Below are 21,492 nucleotides of genomic sequence, written 5' to 3'. Positions count from 1 at the left end.
GCTCCCTGCATGGAGCCTGCTTCTCCCTCTGCCTGTGTCTCTGCCTCTCTCTCTCTCTCTCTACGTCTATCATGAATTAAAAAAAAAAAAAATCTTACAAGCTACTCCTGTAAATTGGCAAGAAAAAGACAGGAAACCCAATAGATAATGGGCACAAGACATGAATGGGCATTTCACTGAAGGGGAAGCCCAAATGCCTGACAAGTATAGGAGATTCTGAATCTCATATTAGCAGAGAAATTCAAACAATGAGATGCCACCTTACATCCAAAAATTACAAAGTCAGATAATGTAAAAACTAATGAAAATGTGGGAGACAATCATCTTTGACATGCCACTAGTAGAATTTAGTGACATTTAAAACATATATGTCCGGTGATCTACTGATTACACTCTTTGGTATAGGGTCCAAAGAAGTTTTCACATAGGCCCCATAGGGTCATGTACAAAGATGATCACAGTGTTGTTTGTGGTGAAAGGGAGTTGGAAGCCACCTGGATGTCCACATTGGGCGTTAGGAGGGATAAATAAAACCATGGAAGCTTAGCTTGGAATGCTTTGTGGCAATTTGAGGCAATAAGCTAGATTTTCCCACCGCAGCATGGGTTTATCTTAAAAATCATATGATGGGAAAAAAATCATATGATGGGTGAAAAAAGAAAGCAACAGGATGAGATCTTTACATAACATCATTCATGTAGTGTAAATACACCCACAAAGCATTGTGTATTTTATGTTCAAGGACATACATCAACACATAGGGTGGGTGTGCACAGTGGGGAGGGGAAGGAGTGTGGGGAATGTGTGGCTAGAGGGGGGAAATAAAGCAAAATAAAACATTAGGGGGCCTTGAAGTACTAAGTATGATGGGATGGCCATTTACTACAAACTGAGTATAAATCGTGGAACTCTGGACATGTAGCCCTAATACTAATATTGCTTTAAAATTGGTAATAATTATACCTACCCTCTGTGCCTGTGCCATGTGCCTGGCCATGGAAGGCTCTGTAAAGTTTCATACATAAATTTAGCAGTTCTGTGTGAGGCTCTGGCCTCCTTTAAGGGTTCGTTCCTTTTAGCCTCCAAGCCTTTACTGAGGCTGTGTTGAATGCTGCCTTTCCGCTGACTTCTCTACCTCTCCAACCATCAGGTTCCTTTTAACTACCCTGGACTCCCATGGTGGGAGCCTGTGGTCTTGGGTACTTTTCATTTGGGCCTTGAGCTGAGAGCCAGGGTGTAATAGAGCTGTGAGAAACAAGTTCTATTTCCTCTTCATTAGCTTCCCCAAGGTCTCCTTATAGCCCACCCCGAACTCAGTTCCCACCCCACTATACCAAGCAAGACAGGGAGATCAAGTCCGATAGCGTTAGATGTGGAAGTGAACGGCATTTATTGGGTGTCTATCATGTGCTAGACCCAGCACTAAGGTCTGGACTTTTGCTAATCCCCAGAACCACTCTGTGGCAGGGGTGGGGCCCACCTCATCCCACAGATTAGGGAATGGATGTCACCAAGAGGTGAGAACACGAACCAGGCAGGAGCCCTAGATCTGTGTGGCCCCAAACCCAAGATCTGAACAAGCAACTCGTTCAGAGCCTTAGGGCCAGGACTGGGGGCACATCACCTACTTCTGACTCAACTGCCAGTAGATAAAAACCTCTATTTCAGATTGATGATCCAATTCTTGCCATCAGGGGAGGGGCGACCCTGCTGTTTGGAGTCTGAAAAAGACCCTCTACGCTATTTAGTATGGTTAGTTTGAGGTAATATCGAAGGAGAAACAGGACCTTCCTTCAAGTTCCTTTCTCTTCTTGGAACGTCAGTTTCTCAAACTGTAAAATAGGAGAAGCAGCCATCTGTGGGCTCTGGGAATTCTTTTCTCAGTCGGCCAGCAGGTGAAGCACCCACCCCTCATCCCTCCCTTGGCCTCCAGAAAGGGGCGGCAGTGGCAGGAAACACGGGTTGACCTGGGGCGGCGCCCGAGGCGGTCAGACAAAGTAGGGGGCTGCCCGCTGAAGTCTGGGAGAGGGGCCTGAGCCTCAGGGACTGCCCGCGACTTTAGGGTCCCGCCCCCTGCAGCACATTCTCGGTGTTGCAGGGCCTGGAGCCCCCAGGCCATGGACCCCGCGCCCCGGGGAGTGGAGGCCCGCGTCCGCGTCCAGTGCGAGGGGGACCCGGGGCCCAGGTCCCACGGGCGGGAGCCGGCGAGATGCAGGTGCGTCCCTGCTGTCCGCAAGGGCTGCGGCTACAGGTAGTTGTCTTCAGCCGCGTCGCCCCGGCCCGGGCAGTCCCGGGCCTCCTCGTCCGTGCTTTCGTCGTCGTCGGGGGCCAGCGCCTCGATGTCGTGCGTGATGTCGGCCAGCAGCCGGTGGAAGCTCTGCGCCTCCGGCCGCTGGGCCGCGCCGTCGTAGCTGCGCACGGCCGACGCCGACGTGGAGCTCATGCTGCGCTTGATGCGGCCGAAGCTGTCGGTGAGGATGCCGCCCTCGCGGATGCCCACGCCCTCCAGGAAGCCCTCGAAGTAGCCGATGTCCTGGTCCGGGATGAAGGGCCGCATCCCTGCGGGGCCGAGGGATGGGGGGGCTCCTCAGGGCTCAGCCCTCCCCCTCCCACGTTGGAATCGCCTCCTCCGGAGATCTGAGTTCAAATCCCCACCCCGCCGCTGGCTGGCTGTGTGGCCTTGCACAGATTCCCTGACTCTGCGCCAGAGAATACTGACCTAATGCTTGGCACAGAATAAACGCTTTAGCTTGTTGGTGTTGTTATTGCAACGGTTACCTTTCCATTTGTTAGTTGTGTGACCCTCATTTAAATAGCTACTCTGGGGCAGCCCCAGTGGCTCAGCGGTTTAGCGCCGCCTACGGCCGGGGGCGTGATCCTGGAGACCCGGGATCGAGTCCCACGTCGGGCTCCCAGCATGGAGCTTCTCCCTCTGCCTGTGTCTCTGCCTCTCTCTCTCTCTCTCTCTCTCCTCTCTCTGTGTATTCTCATGAATAAATAAATAAAATCTTAAAAAAAAAAAAATAGCTACTCTGAGCCTGACTTGACCTTGCCTCTAAAACTGAGATCATGGCACCTGTTCCCCTGGTAGGGATGTGAGGAGGTGCTTAGCACACACTGAGTGTCCCATACAAGTCAGCGGGTTTTGCTTCCAACTCTGCTCATGCGCTATGTGACTGCAACTTCAGTACTTTACTTTGCTTCTCTGAGCCTCAGCTTCCTCATCTGCAATATGTGGAGCCTCAGCTTCCTCATCTGCAATGTGGGGGCAATATGGTTCTACTTTCCAGAAGTGAAGCATTCAATGAGATGATGCTTGACACAGGGTAACTGCAAAATACCTGTGAGTCTATTAGTATTATCATTCTCTAGTGTCATTATGAGCCTTCCTTGCCAGCTGTGTGACCTCAGACAAATTCCTTAGTCTCTGTGAGCCTCAGCTGCCTCCTGAAGTAAATGGGGAGAATCATTCCCTCACCCAGCTTTGCTGTGAAGGTGAATGGTTATACTACTGCTCTCTACTTATGCGCTGTGACTGCAAGCAATTCCCTTCTCTGCTCTGCACCTTTCTCCTCAAATGCACCATGGATTTCACCATCTTGGTTTTATGGGAAGCTAAAGAAGAGAAGTGAATACCTCTAGCCTGATTTCTGATTGGGAGCATCATGGGCCATGTAGGGGCCTTGGCTAACCTTGGGGGACATGGGAGGGGGCTCACCAAGGAGGAGGAACTTGCGCCGTTCTCCATAGAGCTTCAGCAGGCCTGCACAGTAGTCCTGGATGGGCAGCCCCAGCCGGTACTCCCGCAGCAGCATCGCAAACTGCTGGATCTCAGGGGGCCCCAGTTTACTCCGTAACTACAGGAACAACATTCAAGATCAGTCCTGGGGAGCAACTCCCACCCAACCTTTGCCTAAAAGACCCAGAGCCCTCTGTAAGGGTATATTTGGCCAAGACTTCCTTGGAAATCCTCCCATGGACTATGGCGGTTGGGAGGGGATGGCCAGACCCTCTGGGCTGCATCTAAGCATGGGATGTAGACTCAAACTGCCTGAGTTCAAATCCTGACCCCTTGGCTGATCAGTTCTGTGGTCTTGGGTGGGTGACAACCTCCTTGACCCTTGCTTTTCTTATATATGGTGAGGATAATAGTGGCACCTCCCACTTTGGTCATTGAAAGGATTAAAATAAATGCATAAAAAGTGCATAGAACAGTGCCTGGTATACAGCAAACACTCAATTAATGCTAGCTGACATTGGGCAGCCCCGGTGGCGCAGCTGTTTAGCGCCACCTGCAGCCCAGGGTGTGATCCTGAAGACCCTGGATGGAGTCCCACATCAGGCTCCCTGCATGGAGCCTGCTTCTCCCTCTGCCTGTGTCTCTGTCCCTCTCTCTCTCTCTCTCTGTGTCTCTCATGAATAAATAAATAAAATCTTAAAAAAAAATGCTAGCTGACATTAACTAAGGCTTTCACAAGCTGGCCTCAGTTTACTTTCCTAATCTCATGTCCTGCCCTGATCTTCAACATCTGCTTCAGTTATGTCCAGGGTTACTCATGATTCCTGAACTACTCCCCATGCTTTCTCCAGCCCCCAGGCCTTTGCTCGTGCTGTTCACATTGCCTGCCCCAGCTCACCGTGACCATGTAATCCTGCAGCTGTTCGAGGCCCAGGCTGCTGTGGTCACTGCCGCTGCAGTGGGAGCCATGGAAAGAGGGCGTGGACGTGCCACTATAACACGCTTCAAATGTATCCTGGGAGCCGTTGCTGCAGAGACAGGCAGAGAGGGGGGCCCTCACTCATCTCCCTCCAGCTCCTTTCCCTGCAGCAGGTGGAGGAGGGAAAGCACAGCTACCAATGCTCTGGGCCTGAGGCCTCAATCTAGATTCCATTTTGGCCTCCAAGGCCCCACATTATCTGGCCTTGGCTGCCTCTGATGCCTCACCTCACCCTTGCTCTGTATACCCAGGCCACTCTGCCTTCTTTCTTCCTCTCTAATACTCCAAGTACCTCTTCACTCTGGGCCTTTGCACATGCTGTTCCCTATATCTGGAATGCTTCTCTCCCTCTATCTTTTGCTCAACTTACTCTTACTCATCATTGAAGCTTAAGTATCACCTTCTCAGCAAAATTTTCCCTGACCCCCTATCCCCATGACTGGGTTAGATCCTCTGTCAAATGTGGTCACAAACCCATAAGTCTGGCCATGACATGCAAGGCTTTCCAGATCGCCCCATCAATGTCCATGGTGGCCACCTGGCTGCTTCTCGAATGCACCAAGATACATCCTACTTCAGAACCCTTGTACTGTCTGCCCTTCTGCCTGGGGCACTCTTCCCTTTTCCTCCTCTGGGTCTCAGTTCAACTGTCATCAGCTCGGAGAGACCCTCCTGACTCCCCAGACGAGGAAGGCTCTCCATGGCCTCTCCCCCAGTACCCTCAGGGGCTTATTCTCTTTCGTGCTTATCACTAATGCTTATTTCTATTCAATAATGATTTCATTGTCTCCTGCGCTAGACACTGTAACTGTGTTTGCACCATAAACCATGCAAGATCAGGGACTTTAGTTTCTTCATCTGTTAAGTATCTGCTCTGTAACTTGTCTTGTTCCCCACTGTAACCCTACCACACAGCACGGTCTCTGGCATATGCTACATACTCCATAAATCTTACCTAATAAAGTCAACCTGGGACACCTAGGTGGTTCAGTCAGTAAAGTGCCTGACTCTTGATTTCAGCTCAGGTCATGAGCTCACAGTCGTGGGATTGAACCCCGCATTGGGCTCCAAGCTCAGTGTGGATCCTGCTTAGGATTCTCTCTTTCCCTCTGCCACCCGCCTGCTCCCGCACAGTCTCTCTCTCTCAAAATGAATAAATTATCTTTAAAAAAAAAAATCTCGGGATCCCTGGGTGGCGCAGTGGTTTGGCACCTGCCTTTGGCCCAGGGCGCGATCCTGGAGACCCGGGATCGAATCCCACGTCGGGCTCCCGGTGCATGGAGCCTGCTTCTCCCTCTGCCTATGTCTCTGCCTCTCTCTCTCTCTCTCTCTCTGACTATCATAAATAAATAAATAAATAAAAATTGAAGATGCAATTTATTTAAAAAAAAAAAAAATCTCGGGATCCCTGGGTGGCTCAGTGGTTTAGTGCCTGCCTTTGGCCCAGGGTGTGATCCTGGAGTCCCAGGATTGAGTCCCGTATCGGGTTCCCTGCGTGGAGCCTGCTTCTCCCTCTGCCTGTGTCTCTGTCTCTCTCTCTCTCTGTCTCTCATGAATAAATAAAAAAAATCTTAAAAAAAAATTTTCTCTCCCTCTGCCCCTCCCCCTGCTCTCTAAAAAAAAGTTACCTAAAAAAAAAAGTCAACCTGCCTCCTCGTTTCTAAATTGTTCCAGAACCATCTTGGATGGTTCATCGGGGTTATTATCTACAGAAAAGCAGTGTAGCATAATGCTTAGAGGATTTGGCCCTGGAGCTAGCCTGCTCACACTCAAATCTCAGACCTACAACTTACTAGCTGCTTGACCCTGGGCAAGCTGCTTAGCTTCTCTATTCCTCAGTTTCTCCATCTGTAAAATGGGATGACAAAAATTGACTTCATAAGAATTAGAGGAGTCTATTTATACAGCACTTAGAGCCATGGACTATAAACAATAAATAAACAATAGCCACTGTAATGTTGCTATGTTGATTTTTTTAAAAAATGAAGCGCTTTCCAACTTTAAAACCAGCTTTACCTGGCTGGTTCAGTTGGTAGAGCATGTAACTCTTGATCTTGGGGTCATGAGTTCAAGCTCCACGTTGGGGGTAGAGTTTGTTTTTTTAAAAATGAAGTACTAAAAAAATAAAGATAAAAATAAAATTAAAAATGAAGCACTTTATGGAACAGCACTAGGCACACTAGGCACACAGCAAACTCAAATATTAGTCATTATCATGATTGTCACCTCTCCAGCAGATGTCAGGTTGTTTAAGGACTGGCCCAAGAGCACACAGTATTAAGAAGGCAAATATATTGCCACCGAGAGGAAAAAAAAAATTGGGCATATGTTACTGGCAGAGACTGCTACCTGTCAAGCCAAAGGCCTTAGTTACAGAACTAGCATGACCACCTTGTCCTAGTTTGCCTGGGACTTTCCTGATGTTAGTACTAAAATTCCCATGTCCTGGGAACCCCCTCAATGCTGAGGGTAGGGGGTGGGGTTGGTCATACCAAATGCAGCCCTGGACAATGTTCCCAGGTGAGTTTGTTTGTTAATCCCACATTTTCTAGCCTTGCTGGCAGTAGTGGTGGCCACGTGACCAAGTTCTGGCCAATGAGACATAAACAGAAGTTGTATAGGGTGGGAATTGCAGCAAAGCTCTTTACAGAGGCCCCTGGCATGCCAGTGCAATAACTGGCGCTATGACCATCATCTTGGCCCATGAGGTGACTTTGAGGATGGGAGCAAGTGCTGAGGAGAGGGGAGAAGAAAAGTCTGGACTGCTGCTGAGCATACAACCATAACTCCTGGTCTATTTTATACAGAAGACCGGGGGGAAAACTCTATCTTATTTAAAGCTTTATCTTTTTTAGGGTTTTCTATTACATGGAATTAAAACCAAAGTAAACCAAAATTATTTTTTGGCATCAGTTGTGATTTGGACTCTGTAGGCCAGTATGTCTGGATGACGGGCAAAGAACTATAGGCCTATATGGAGCCAGTTCTGGGTTCTGTCCATCTCCTGGGCCTCTCAGGGTGTCTGGGTCTGGATCCTCCGAACTCACTGAAGCCTAGAGGAGTCAGTTTACCTACCCCTCTTGGGCTGAGCATCTGCAGAAATTGAGGCGGGGTCATTTACTCCCACTCTCTCTTGCCCACAGGGAGCTCAAGAATGCCCAGAAGAGAGCCACTGTTTGTGCAAGGGTGAGGGGTGTGTGCAGGGTGGTACCCACAAGGAGCTGCAGCAGCTGAAGTCGGCATCATAGGCGTAAGTCCCATCCGTGCGGCAGCTCTCACCTGGGGTCAACAGACAGAGGGGCGGTTAGAGACAGTGGGCCAGGGACCGACATCCCCAGCTCCCCGAGGCCTCAACCTCAGCCCGGCCCTGTGGTTGGGATGATGGTTGGAGCAATTGGCCTTGTAAGGCCAAGGGATGTCCTTGTTGGATATCTGGCCTTGTAAGCAATTGTCAGAATGTTAGCTTTTACCCTGAGTGAAATTAGGCAGCCACTGGAAGATCTGGACCATGAATCCTACCTCCACCACCAATACACAGCCAACCTTGGGCAACTCACCTCTTCTCTCCTTGCCCTCAACTTCCCCAAGGTTGGGACAATACCACTTTCCTGCCTGCCTCGTGAGAGTCTTGGGGATAGCAGGTGAGGGAACAGGTGAGGTAATGTTTTGAAAACTGTGTTTGAGGCAAGAAGAAAAAAGGAACTTTGAGGGGAAGAACCCCAAATCTTGAGAGAATGGAAGCACCATTTACAGAGAACTTGCTCTGCACCCAGCCCTATTAACATCTCTGGCCTTACCCTTCTGATCTTGTCTTATGTGTTGTCACTTCCTTCGGACACCCCCCTGACTTCCCAGGTGAGGCTGGTTCCTCAGTCTGTGTTCTCAGAGTACAACGTGAGACTACAGTTTATTTGTATAGCTATTTAATTGCTGTGGACTTACCTCAACAATGCAAGCCTTATGAGAGCAGGGCCATGTCTCGTTTTGCTCACTAGTATATCCTGGTGATGGTAGGGGCTCAGTAAATATTTGTTCAATAGAATGCATTTGTTGATATATTTGTTGACTCATTGCATTTATTTACCCAGCATCCTGTGAGAGTTGATGAACTGTCTCAACTTCCCAAAAACCCCAGGTCCCACATGAATGGGAGTGCCTCTGGAAGGAAAGAGTTCTGTTGCTGGAGCTATGCAGACAGGGGTTGCTCTGAGGGGGCTGTGGCTGAGGAAATTCACTTAGTGGCCTCAAAGGCAGCCTGGGAGTCAGGCTGAAAGCTTTAGAAGCTTTAGAAATCAGACACACCTGGGTTTGAATCCTGATTCTGCCACTTGCCAGCTGGGTGACCTTGAGCAATTTATTGACTACTCTGAGCCTTAACGTCCTCATCTGTAAAATTGGAATCATAAGGCTTCAGAGAGTTCTTTTATCTATTCAAACAATACTTCTTGAGCATCTGTGATGTCCCTGGTCCTGTGCTAGGCATGGGGGATATAGTGGCAAATAGTACCAACCAGATTGCTATGAGGATTAAAAAAGAGTTGGGCACATTGAATAAGACTGTGCTTGGCACATAGTTGTTGCTCAATAAATGCCTCTATTAGTTTCTTTCTCATTCTAGCCCTTGATTACATTCAAGAGTGGGCCTGGATATGTTTGCTTTGACCTAGATTCCTAGTGGAGCGAGACAGCTCAGTAAACACACAATGCATGTGCCTGGATTTCTGCAAAGCAAGGACATCAAAAATGAAAGAAAGGAGAAGAGTTCAGCTTTGAGGGGCTCATTCTGAATCTGGCAACCAGAACATCTGTGAGGAAGCTAAGTTTTTTGTTGTTGTTGTTTTTGTTTTTTTTTAAAGATTTTATTTATTCATGAGAGACACAGAGAGAGAGGCATAGACACAGGCAGAGGGAGAAGCAGGCTCCATGCAGGGAGCCCGATGTGGGACTCCATCCCGGGTCTCCAGGGCCATACCTTGGGCCAAAGGCGGCGCTAAACCACTGAGCCACCGGAATGCCCAGAAGCTAAGTTTGAGGTCATCATGAAAACTGACATTTTATTTTAACCACATAAGGGCGAGGGGTGGGGTACACTGTAATTGTTGTAGAGATCGGGACCCCTAACGGTTCATTGGCCCTGAGTCCTGGGGCAGGCCCCCCACCCCTGGCCTTTTGGGATGGTTCACAGGAGGGGCGGCCAGGAGTTCCAGTACTCACTGCGGCTGCAGAGCCACGGCCGCTCAGGTGTGGACGTGTAGTGGTAGCCGGCTCGGTCTACGCACTCAATGCTCTGGTCCCCGTAGATGATCTGGAAGACCTGACAGATGAGGGCACAGGACTCCTCGGCAGCATCCTGGCACAGGTAGGAAGACAGAGCACTCTGGGCCTCTCCAGTACCCAGGACACCACTGCTCCCTTAAACAGTGTGAGGAGGCTTGCGGGGCTGCACACGTACCTATGGACACCTTTAAATCGACTTGGAGGGCATTCCCCATTCACCTTCTGGGTCTTGGGCTCCTTTAAAGAGCCCAGCAGCAATGCTAAGTCTTCTGCTCTGAAAAATGTACCCCAAATTTCTGGGAGATTCATAGGACCTCCTAAAGTTTATCTAAAATAAGCCCTAGGGGCACCTGGGTGGCTCAATTGGTTAAACATCCAACTCTTGATCTCAGCTCAGGTTTCTATCTCACAGTTGTGAGTTCAAGCCCCATGTTGGGCTCCACAATGGGCATGGAGCCTACTTTAAAAAATAAAATAAAGTAAAATAAGCCCTAGTTTAGTTAAATTTACCATAGGAAGTTGAGGCTTAGAGAGGTGAAGTTATTAGTCAGGACTAGAACCCAGGACTCCTGATACCTACCAAGAGGAGAAAGAATTACACGTATGAAAATTTTAGGTTCAAAATAGTTACTACTACTGGATGCCATATTTAGATATGAACTTCCTGGCACCCAGGGCAAAAATGGAAGTAGGATGAATACCTAAACTTTAGTTTCTTTTTTTTTTTTTTTTTAAGATTTTATTTATTTACTCATGAGAAACACACACAGAGAGAGAGGCAGAGACACAGGCAGAGGGAGAAGCAGGCTCCATGCAGGGAGTCTGACGTGGGACTCACTCCCCGGTCTCCAGGATCACACCCTGGGCTGCAGGCGGCGCTAAACCGCTGAGCCACCGAGGGATCCCTAAACTTTAGTTTCTGATAGAAGGCATGAATTTCAATTCTTGGGTGAAAGTTTTTCAAGACTACAAATTTGAAGAGGAATTTGTCTTTCTAATTTACCTCTTTATGTCTTTAAGGAAGAAACCCAGAAAGACAATAACTGATGAGACCATCTTCATGGTACCATTTCCTATTTTGTTCCTCTAAAAAGCTGGGAATATAAATTAAAATGTAACCCTGGAGAGGCAAGATTGATCCTTACAATAACCCTACAAAACAAACAGGGAAGAGAGTATCCTTATTTTATAGTTGAAGGCACTGAAGCTTACAGTGACTAAGTCAGTCACCCAGCTCACACAACAAGTGCTTATTATTGGTTACTACTAGCACTCAGGTTTTTTGACCCTAATTCCTGTACCCTGCTCAGGACCACAATGCCTTTGATAGGAGGTCAGAGAATCCAATACTCCTGAAAAGCAACTCTTTATTTATTCACTCATTTTGCAAATTCTCATTTAGTCCTATTTTAGGCACTGGGCCAGACTCCGGGGTCTTAAGGGTGAATTAGATGAAGTCTGTACCCTAAAGCCCTCACAGTCCTAGTAAGATAACTGGGTACATTGTTCCCTCTGCCAGGAATTCATTTTCCTGGCTCTTCACCTTGCAGACTCCTTCCTCCCCTTCATATTTCAGTTTAAAAGGCACAAACTCACTTTCTCTATGGAAAATGGATCTCCTTCCTCATTATCACTACAATCTGTTTTCTTCTTGGTCTCCAACACAAGGTATAATAATATACTATGCATCACTTCATCCACTCATTCAATATTTATCATGTGACAGGCACGGTTTTAGGTGTTGGAGATACCATAGTGAACCATCCAAAATGCACAGATCTCTTGCACTCTACAAGGAGACCAGTCTGGCTGGACTGGAGTGCATAAAGGGGCATGTAGAAAGAGATGAGGACAGAGAGGAATGAGGCTTCAGCCACCATTAGAAGGTGGGTGGCCTTATCAGCAGTTGTAAGTACATTAGCTCCTATTCCAGTGAAATGGGGAGCCATGGCAAGATTTTGAGCAGTGATATGATGTGACTAATGTGTTAGCAGGGCTGCTCTGCCTGGGGAGAACAGATTATAAGGAAGAGCCAAATCCATGATCTAGATGAATGATCTGGATGATAGAAGTTGGGGCATGGGCCTGGGCGGGAACAGTGGAGGGTGGGGAGAAGTAGATAGGTTTGGAATATATTTTAAAAATAAGGCCAACAGGGTTTGCTGAGAGAATGGATATGTGTTGTGTGAGATTGAGAGGGGCTACGAATCTCTGGGAGGTTTTAGTCTGAGTGAGGGAAGGACAGAGTTGCCATTAATTAAGACAGGGAAACCAAGAGAGGAGCAGGTTTGAGGGAGAAGATTGGCTGCATAGCTTTGGGTGTTTTAGGTTTGGGATGGTCATTAGCCCACCGAATGGAGAGGCTGATTGGAGAAACGTGTCTGGAGATTTGCTGAGAGATAAAATTTGGTGAGTTCTCAGAGTTTTAGATGCCAGGAGATGGTTTTGTTCACTGCGATATATATGGGGGGGGGGGGGGCGGGAGGGAAGATGGGGGACTCAGGGCCAGAGGCAAAGTTTAGACAGCTCAGGACTTGAAAGTGTCTGATAGATTGTGAGCTCCCTAAGGGAGGGCACCAAATAGGTGTTGTCCATCTCTGCATCCATAGCACCTAGCCCAATGTCTAGGACAATAAAGATGCTCAGTAAAGATGGTCAAAAGAATAAAAGCAAGGGGGAATATGGAGAATGGGGGGAGGGGAGGGAAGGCAAGAATGGAAGACTTCTGCCTTGGATGACTGCCATAGTTAACAAAAGCACAGGCTCTGAACTTTCTGGGTCCCAGTGTTGAAACCGTCACCTGCTTCCTGTGTGACCTTCCACAAGTTACCTAGCCTCTGGGTCTCAGTTTCCTCCTCTACAGAATGGAGATGGTTGTAATGTTTGCCTCTAGGCGTTGGTGAGAGAATGAAATGTGTTAATGCTGGTTCCTGGTCTGGCATGGGCCGCATTCCCTTCGTACTGGTAATTAGTGTCCTCGTGGTTGTTACTGGGGTAGTGGCCGCATCTACGACGTGGGAGAAGGAGCAGGGCTGGAGGAGGGGTTGGATCAAGTCTGTTTGGGTTATTTTGAGTTTTCATCATTGGAACGACAAGGGGGAGGCGTCCAGGCTGGAGATCAGAAGCCCTTTGGCGTCGTGGGCACACAGGTAGTACCTGAAGTCCTCGATAGGGCCCCGGGGCCAGGGTAGACCCCCGGAACCGGGCGGGGCGGGGCGGGACGGGGCGGGGCGGGGCGACGCCCTCCAACCCCCGACGCGCGGGGGAGGCAGGACGCAGGGGCTCCCGGCGCCCGCGGGCTCACCCTGTTGGCCACAGCCAGGATGACGAGGTTGCAATAGGCGTCGGGGCTGGGGTCCCGCGGGTCCAGCGGGTTGGAGCCCGGGTGGCGCCGCTCCCAGCTGCCGCCGCCGCCCGCCTGCCTCCGCTCCCAGCTGCCACCCGGCTTGCCCGCGCCGCCGCCGCCGCCCGCGTGCCGCCGCTCCCAGCTGCCGCTGAACGTCTGCCGCCGCTCCCAGCTGCCCGACGCCCGCGCCCCGGCGCGCTGGCGCTCCAGGCTGCCGCCGCCGCCGCCCCCGGCCCGGGCCTCCGCGCCCGCGCCCCCGCCCCACGCCATCCGCCAGTCCAGGCTGCAGATGGTGTGGCGCCGCTCCGTGGTGCCCCCCCGCCGCTTCTCGGGCGCCGCGCCCGGCGGGCCCGGGTCGCGCCCAGCGCCGCCGGGGCTGGCGTCTACGCCGGCTGGCACCGGGTCCACGCCCAGACCTAGGAGAGGCGGGATGGCGGTCAGGAGCCCCCTCCGACACCAGCTGGGGGCCATCCGCGCCTCGCCCCACCTCTGCCTTCAAGGCTGGAGGCCACGCCCGCCCCCCGGGGTGCCCTGACTCTTGGGGCTCGCGCCGGGCCTCGGCTCCACCCTAGTCTCGCTCGGGGTCTGACCTGTCCGGCCACTACCCCAGGAGGGAGCTCCGCCTCCCCGCCGTATGGCCACGCCCCCGGCTCAGGCTCCGCCCCCAGGGCAGACCCTGCCGCTCGCCCGAGCTCTCAGACCGCCGAGGTCTCGCTCTGCTTCACCTCGCCCTTCAACTTCAGGTCCCAGAATTTGGGCTGCTCCAGCCTTCCCAGCTCCGCCACCTGGCCTCAGGCTGGTGGGCCAGGCCATCCACCCTTCAGCTTCAGCCTTAGCCCTGGGCCACGTCTTCTCGCGTATATGGCCAGGGCCGGCCCTTAGTCTCAGGGTAGCCGTGCGGTCAGGCCTTTTCCATCGCACACCATCCATGCTCAGCCAGCCGCCTCCTCCCCGCCCCAAGTCACGCCTTTCCCAAAACTAGACGCTGGGCCCTTTCTCTCCCGGTTCACCTCCCGGCCCTGCCCCGGCCGGGCCCAGCCTGCTGTACCTACCGGTCTTAAGCACCAGCAGGTGCAGCGCGTCGTCCTGCAGGTAGGAGGCGGCGGCGATCTCATGCGTGGGGATGCGCAGGATTAGCTCCTCGTTGTCGCGCCAAGTGAGCAGCAGGCAGCGGGCCGACAGGCTCAGGATACTGTCCTGCTCCGCCGTGGTCTTCAGCGGCAGCTCCTTCAACTGCTGCGGGGCGGGGCGGATCTCTTGGGTCCCCCAGGGGCTCAGGTGGGAGAGGAAGAAGGGGCCAAGACCCAGACCTGACCCTTCCCAGGACCTCACCCTGGCCGTGTCCAGCAGCTGCAGGAGCTCGTCGCGGCTGGAGGGGTTCAGTGAGGAGGTAACCCAGGTGAGGTGGCCCAGGAACTGGATAGGAAATGGGGGGTGGAGGTGGGAGAAGGGCACAGAGAGGTCACCTTGAAGCTTTGGATAACCCAGAACTCCTCATTGACCCAGTGTCTATAGACTGAAATAGAAATCTCTGAATTAACAATAACCTGATAATAACTGTTAAGGTGGTCACAGAAGCCAGACCCAAAATAATGATGCCCCAAATCAATATAATAATTCTTCATTCATTCTTAGTTATAACGCAATGTTATCACAAACTTTAATGTTCTTCAGTGTAAGAAATTAACTTTTTAAAATTTTCAGGTTTGTTCTTCTACCAAACGTTTTTCTTCTTTTATTCTCTATGGAATTTCAGTCCCCAATTTTTAAATGGAGTTACTGGTTAGCTTTACCCTCCATATATACAAGATGTCAGTTAAAATTGAATTTCATGTAAACAGTGAATACTTTTTCAATTTTTAAAAAAGATTGATTTATTTATTCATGAGAGACATAGAGAGGCAGAGACACAGGCAGAGGGAGAAGCAGGCTCCTTGCAAGAGCCCAATGCGGGACTCGATCCCAGAACTCCAGGTTCACACTCTGAGCCAAAGGCAGACGCTCAACCACTCTGAGCCAGCCAGGTGTCCTACTTTTTCAATTTTTTTACAAGTGCTTTTAGCCCCATGCAATATCTGGGACATATTAATACTCAACAAATACTCATTGCTTATCTGAAATTCACATTAGGGATTCCTGGGTGGCTCAGCGGCTGAGCATCTGGCTTTGGCTCAAGGCATGATCCTGGGGTCCAGGATGGAGTCCCACATTGGGCTCCTTGCGGAGAGCCTACTTCTCTCTCTTCTTATATCTCTGCCTCTCTCTCTGTGTCTCTCATGAATAAATAAATAAAATCTTTAAAAAATAAATAAATGAAATTCACATTTAACCAGGCAGCCTATTTTTGCCAAATCTAACACTCCTACCCCCATATCAATCCTCCTTGGGTAGTGAGGATTCTCTATTGCTCCTTCACGGTGCTCAAGAAACAGTAGTAAAACTCTCCAACAACCTCAGTCCCCTCTGGCTTGCTGATTTGGGTTCCTTTACCAAGTTGATCTGCTGTCATTACTGTGGTGAAATCTCACAGGAAGGTATGGCTTTTCCCACCTGCTTTCCCCTGTGGGTAGGTTTTGAGCCCCATCTCAAGATGGGAACACTGAGGCTGAGCAGCTGGAGATCATTTGCTGAGGGTCCACAGCATAAGGCAGGAGCTAGGCCTTGAACCCAGGTCTCTTTCCCCTAAGCCTCCCCTGTGTGAGGCAGGGCTGGTCAGGGCTTGGTGTGAGGGAGAGGTACAGAGTTTCTTCTGATGGGATCCAGAACATATTACCCCAAAATATGGCACCTTGGCATGTCGAATATCTTAAGCTTGATGGAATTGAAGAAAACTGTAGAAGCAGGGAGGTCACTGTGACCTTCCCTCACCCCCTACCCTTCTTCCCTGAAAGAAGACACATACCCTCCCTATACCTGGAGGGAGACCTCCTTCTCACCAGACACAAGGAATTTAGGACCTAGAAGGCTGTTTAAACAAACCTTGTTATTTCTTCACCTTTTTTCTCCCCTAGCCCAAATCCTCTGCCTTGTCAGTTCTTCAAAAATGTATTGTTTGTCAAGAAGATATAAAAGCAAAAAAAAAAAGTAAAAAAAAAAGAAGGTATAAAAGCTTCCTGCTCTAGTCACCCAATGAATGGGTCTTCATTCTCTTGTGAAGGCTCTCATGGGCATGTTAACATTTAATAAAATGTGACACTTGGGATCCCTGGGTGGCGCAGCGGTTTAGCGCCTGCCTTTGGCCCAGGGCGCGATCCTGGAGTCCCAGGATCGAGTCCCATGTCGGGCATCCCTGCATGGAGCCTGCTTCTCCCTCTGCCTATGTCTCTGCCTCTCTCTCTCTGTGTGACTATCATGGAATAAATAAATAAAATCTTTAAAATAAAATAAAATGTGACACTCTTCTCCCGTTAATCTGTTTGTCGGTGTCGGCTTCATTTGCAGACTCAGCCAGGGACCCTAAGAGAGTTGAGGACCCCTCCTTGACTCCTCACCCCAAGATTCTGCCCACCTGTCCCCTCATTCCACGATGTACCTTGACCTCTTTCTCCAGGTAGTCACACAGTAGGATCTGAGGGTCGATGAGGTAGTCAGGAGGATAAAGGGGCATCGAGTGCAGAGGCCGGCGACTCACACTGGTCCGAAAGGCAGCCCGGCGCCCCGCCTTGGGGAACACCAGCCTCCGGATGGGGGATACGAAGCCCTGGGAGGGGGTGGGATGGTGGAGAGATGGGGGTGAGAAACAACAGTAATAACAGCTGCTGACTTTCTCCAGCACTTTCCGCACTTCCTCACTCAGCATTTTGCTTATTTACATGGTACATAATTTAATTCTCATGGACTCTGCAGAAGGGGTACCTCTGTGAGCCCCATTTCACAGATGGAGAAACTAAGCCTCAGAGAGGGAACTAGCTGATCCAGTCACTAGTGGTAGAACCATGAGTGCAGTCTGGCTCTAAAAGCTCCATTCTAAACACCCAGGGGAGGGTGGAGGGCCTGCCCAGGCCCAGCCCAGACTGAAGGAGTGGGTCTAGGCTGGGGCAAATAAGAAAAATGGTCAGATTTAATGTGGCAGAGTGGTAAGGGCACAGGGATTTGTTATGCAATTCCCTGTGCTTTTCCCTAAATTGGAAACAGCGAATAAGTACGTTTAAGGAGAATCCAGCAGGCACCTGCATAAAACAGGGCCTATAGCAAGGTTCAAGAAGCCAATTGCAGAGCTCCACTGAGGCCCAACAGAATCTAAATCTTGCCGGAAATTGTGAGCACTACTTTAGAGCAGTTCTCAGTGGGTCTGATCCCTGGATCTGCAGCAGCAGCACCAGGGAACTTAGGAGAAATGCACATTCTACCATTCTATCCTAGATATGCTGGATCAGAGCGAGGGTGTGAGACCCAGTAATCCAGGTTTTAACAAACACTCCAGGTGATTCTGACACATGCCCAGTTCAGATGTGAAAAGCAGTGTCTTGGAGCCTAGCTGGAGTATCTGGAGCTCTGAGATATGAGAACAGATGATCCAGAAAAGGGTGTTCAGGCAGAGGGCATGTGCACATGCAAACCCCTGGGGGACTACAAGGGCTGGTCCTGAGATTGAGCCCTGCTCAGCGGGGAGCCTGCTTCTCCTTCTCCCTCTGCTGCTCCCCCTACTTGTGCTCTCTCTCTCTGTCAAATAAATTTTAAAATCTTTTTTAAAAAATTAAGAGCTCCCTTCCCCACTATATTGTGAGCTCCAGAGAGGGTGCAGGGACCTTGTTTGACTTTGCTCACCACTATATGGTCCCTAGTACCAGGCATGATGCTTGGTAAATATCCACATAATAAGTGCTCAGTAGGGATGCTGGGTGGCTCAGCGCTTTAGCACCTGCCTTTGGCCCAGGGCGTGATCCTGGGGTTCCAGGATCAAGTTCCGCATCAGGCTCCCTGAATGGAGCCTGCTTCTCTCTCTGCCTATGTCTCTGTCTTTCTCTCTGTGTCTCTCATGAATAAATAAATATAAATGAAAAAAACAGTGCTCAGTAAATATCCGGAGAAGGTATGAACCCAGAGAGAAGAAGCACTATGTTGTGACTCCCTTGTGAGCCTTCATGATTCACACGGGAGCCCTTTAGACCAGCCTGACCCAGGTTTCTTGGAGGATAGGAATGCATGGGGGTGGGGGTGGGGGTGGGGGTGGGGATTTGGAATCCGAGGGACTTCCTGAATGACAAAGACAACCAGGTGAGGGGCCCATGGACCCAGACTAGAAAACTGATAGTGGGGAGGCATGAGGATCTAGAGGCTGGGGGGAATGAGCTTCAGGCTGAGGCCTTAGGAGCAGAGCTGTCTTGGCATAAAGATGGGGAGGGGGCAGGCTAGACTGGAACCCAGCAGGGGAGCAGGTAGGTGTCTCAACCTGGATAGGCAGCCTTATAGCACAGAAATGCCCTGGCTGAGGTCCTTCTGTCTGGGGAGGTAAGAAGCAAAAGAATGGGTATGTTGGGTGTCTGTTTGTCTCTCTGTCTGAGGAGCCCTCAGGAAAGCCATGGAGGCAGGTTGGGAGTATCTCCCAAAGCAATTTGTCTGGTGGGGTTCCCCTGTAAGGTGCTTGTCTGTCTATTCCAGGGATGGCAGATGCCACTCAGAGTGGGGAAACAGGTTAGGAAGCTTGAGCCCAAATGTCTGACTGCCCAAGGGTGGAAAGGACAGTCTTTTCAGATGAGAAGACTTTACTCCCGCCACTCACTACCCATAGCCCCCACCCCTGGCTTCCACCTTTACCAGCTCCAGGGACATTTCTCTACCCTGCATCCCTCCCAACCTCCCACCTACCTTTTTTCCTTTCTTGACTTCATATTCCATGGTGAAGTGTCGCCTCCACTTTTGCCACCCTCCTGGCCATCCCCTCCACCCTCTCCCCTACGCAGTTCCTTTGTTCTTTTTCCTGCCTGGTCGGAAACTCCACCAGCCCCAGAGTTCCTGCCCCGCCTGCCCATGCATGATAGCGAGCAGAGAGGTGGGGGGCTGGAGGCAGGCTAGAACGCAGGCTTGGGCCTCTGAAGCTGAAGAATGGAAGGAAGCCCAGCCTGAGCAACCGACATGGGGAGAATGCCTTAAGCCTCCATCCAGAAGGCTTGCTGTTGAGCAGTCTTGGGAACTGAGTAAGGCTGGGGAAGGCCCTCTTGCCTCCCCCCTCCCCCCTCCCCCCATGTGGAGTCTGAGAATCCCAAATTCCAACCCTACTTCTGCCACTGACCTTGTTGTGTGACCTTGGCAAGGCAAGTCAGTTCTGGCTTGCACAGCCTCGGTTGCCCCCTCCTCTCTATGAACTAGGAATAAACATTGTCTCCCTCTCTGGCTGCTGTGGTGAGAGATAAATGCAAGAGTGGGTAGGAAAAATGCTTCCTAAACAATAGAATACCGTGTCCAAGCTAGTTGTGATTTTAAAAATTAATCATTACTGTTAAGGAAGGCAGTATTCATGGGCTTTGCACTGCCTCTGGTGTGAGGGTCGCTGGAGCCTCCAACCACTCACTCCCCACTTCCTTCCCTTTGGGTGTTCTGTGCTCAGTGCTCATCTGGGGAAACGGTCCAGGCTGTTTAGAGTAAGCTCACAGAGCCACTCCCTCCTGTTCCCCTGTATCCGGTTTTCATGTCCCAGCAGCAGGAAGTGAGATCCCCATCAGTCTGCCAGGCCGACAGGAAGAGGCCAAGGATGTACAACCCAATTTCTGACTGCTTCAGACACCGAAACTCCCACTTAACAACTTGAGCAAGTCCTGAATTCCTCAGTTTCCCTATCTGTGTAGTGGGGACTTCTGTTATTGCTGAACTAACTCCAAGTATCACTGAAGTGCTGGGAATATCAAATAGAACAAGAAATGTTCTGAATGCGGCTAGAAATAGCAAACTCTCTTTGCATTCCCTGCAGTGCCTACCCCAGGGCCACGAACAGGTCAAGTGTTTAGTAAATGTCAGTAGAAGTAGGTGGAGACAGGTGGATATAGGTTCAAATGTGTATGACCTTGAACAGGTTCATTTCTTAGAGCCCCAGAGTCTCATGTGTCAAAAGCAAGATAATGATGATGCTTGCCTCATAAGGCTGTTGCAGAGATTAAGTGGGAACAGAAGATATATGATGGTAACATTGATTATTAAAATTGGTTTGTGAGGATAAAGAAGTTGTGTACATATATATATATGTATATAATATATACTGTGTATATTATATATATACACAGTATATACTATATATTCACATATATATGCACAATAGAATATTACTCAGCCATAAAAATGTTGCCATATGTGGAATTTAAGAAATGGAAGAGATGAACATAGGGGAAAGAAAAAAGAGAGGGAGGCAAACCATAAGAGATGCTTTTTTTAAGAACATTTATTAATTTATTTATTAGAGAGAAAGTGTAATGAGTGGGAAGAGGGGCAGAGGGAGAGTATCCCCAGCAGACTCCCCACTAAGTGTGGAGCCAGAAGAGGGGCTCAATCCCACAACCCTCAACCCCGAGATCATGACCTGAGCTGAAATCAAGAGTCAGATGTTTAACCAACTGAGCTGTCCAGGCACCCCAAGAGACTTTAAACTGTAGAGAAAAAAATGAGGGTTGCTGGAGGGGAGGTAGGTGGTGGTGGGCTAAATGGGTGACAGGTATTAAGGAGGGCACTTGTTGTAATGAGCCCTAGGTATTATACTTAAGTGATGAATCACTAAATTCTACTCCTGAAAGTAATATTACACTATATGTTAACTAACTAGAATTTAAATATAAACTTGAAAAAAAAAAAAGGGGGCAGGGCACCTGGGTGGCTCAGTCCTGATCTCGGAGTCCTGGGATTGAGCCCAGAGACTGGCTCCCTGCTCATCAGGGAGCCTGTTTCTCCTTCTCCTGCTGCCCCACCCCCACTGGTGCTCTCTCTTTCAAATAAATAATAAGCAAAATCTAAAAAAAATTAAGGTGCCTGGCTGGCTCAATTGGTGGCATGTGTGACTCTTGATCTTGGGATTGCGAGTTCGAGCCCCACATTAGATGTGGAAATTACTTAAAAATAAAATCTTAAAAAAAAAAAACAGCTTGTGCATCAAAAAAATAAGTAAAACAAAGTCCTTGTTCTTGAAAACTTAATAGTTGTGGCAAATAGGATTCATCTTTTTTTAGC

The 21,492-nt window shown here is 49.8% G+C and overlaps 1 protein-coding gene across 1 annotated transcript; it reads right to left on the bottom strand.

Annotated features, from left to right (window-relative positions):
- Positions 1–1,366: 1,366 nt before the first annotated feature.
- CCM2L (CCM2 like scaffold protein) lies at positions 1,367–19,282 on the bottom strand. The gene is made up of 10 exons (XM_072800515.1): positions 19,150–19,282; positions 16,874–17,041; positions 14,674–14,757; positions 14,394–14,577; positions 13,300–13,757; positions 9,933–10,068; positions 7,934–7,997; positions 4,638–4,767; positions 3,719–3,857; positions 1,367–2,559 (listed from the first exon to the last, which is right to left on the bottom strand). The coding sequence occupies exons 1-10, from the start codon at positions 19,177–19,179 to the stop codon at positions 2,246–2,248; spliced, it is 1,707 nt and encodes a 568-aa protein (XP_072656616.1). The 5' UTR covers positions 19,180–19,282; the 3' UTR covers positions 1,367–2,245.
- Positions 19,283–21,492: the final 2,210 nt, after the last annotated feature.

The sequence above is a fragment of the Canis lupus genome, chromosome 26 (genome assembly GCF_048164855.1).
Source record: "Canis lupus baileyi chromosome 26, mCanLup2.hap1, whole genome shotgun sequence".
NCBI classification, from domain to species: Eukaryota; Metazoa; Chordata; class Mammalia; order Carnivora; family Canidae; genus Canis; species Canis lupus.
The sequence above is the reverse complement of the archived record's forward strand: the minus strand, read 5'-3'. Positions and strand labels throughout refer to the sequence as shown.

Bases quoted from the DNA above. Each gene is read 5' to 3' on its own strand.
- CCM2L (XM_072800515.1), bottom strand. From the start codon at position 19,179: ATGGAATATGAAGTCAAGAAAGGAAAAAAG. The intron at 4,768-7,933 runs GTGGGTACCACC...CTGTCTCTGCAG, and splicing joins TTCAGCTGCTGCAGCTCCTT to CAACGGCTCCCAGGATACAT. The intron at 2,560-3,718 runs GTGAGCCCCCTC...TCGGCCCCGCAG, and splicing joins GCGCAAGTTCCTCCTCCTTG to GGATGCGGCCCTTCATCCCG.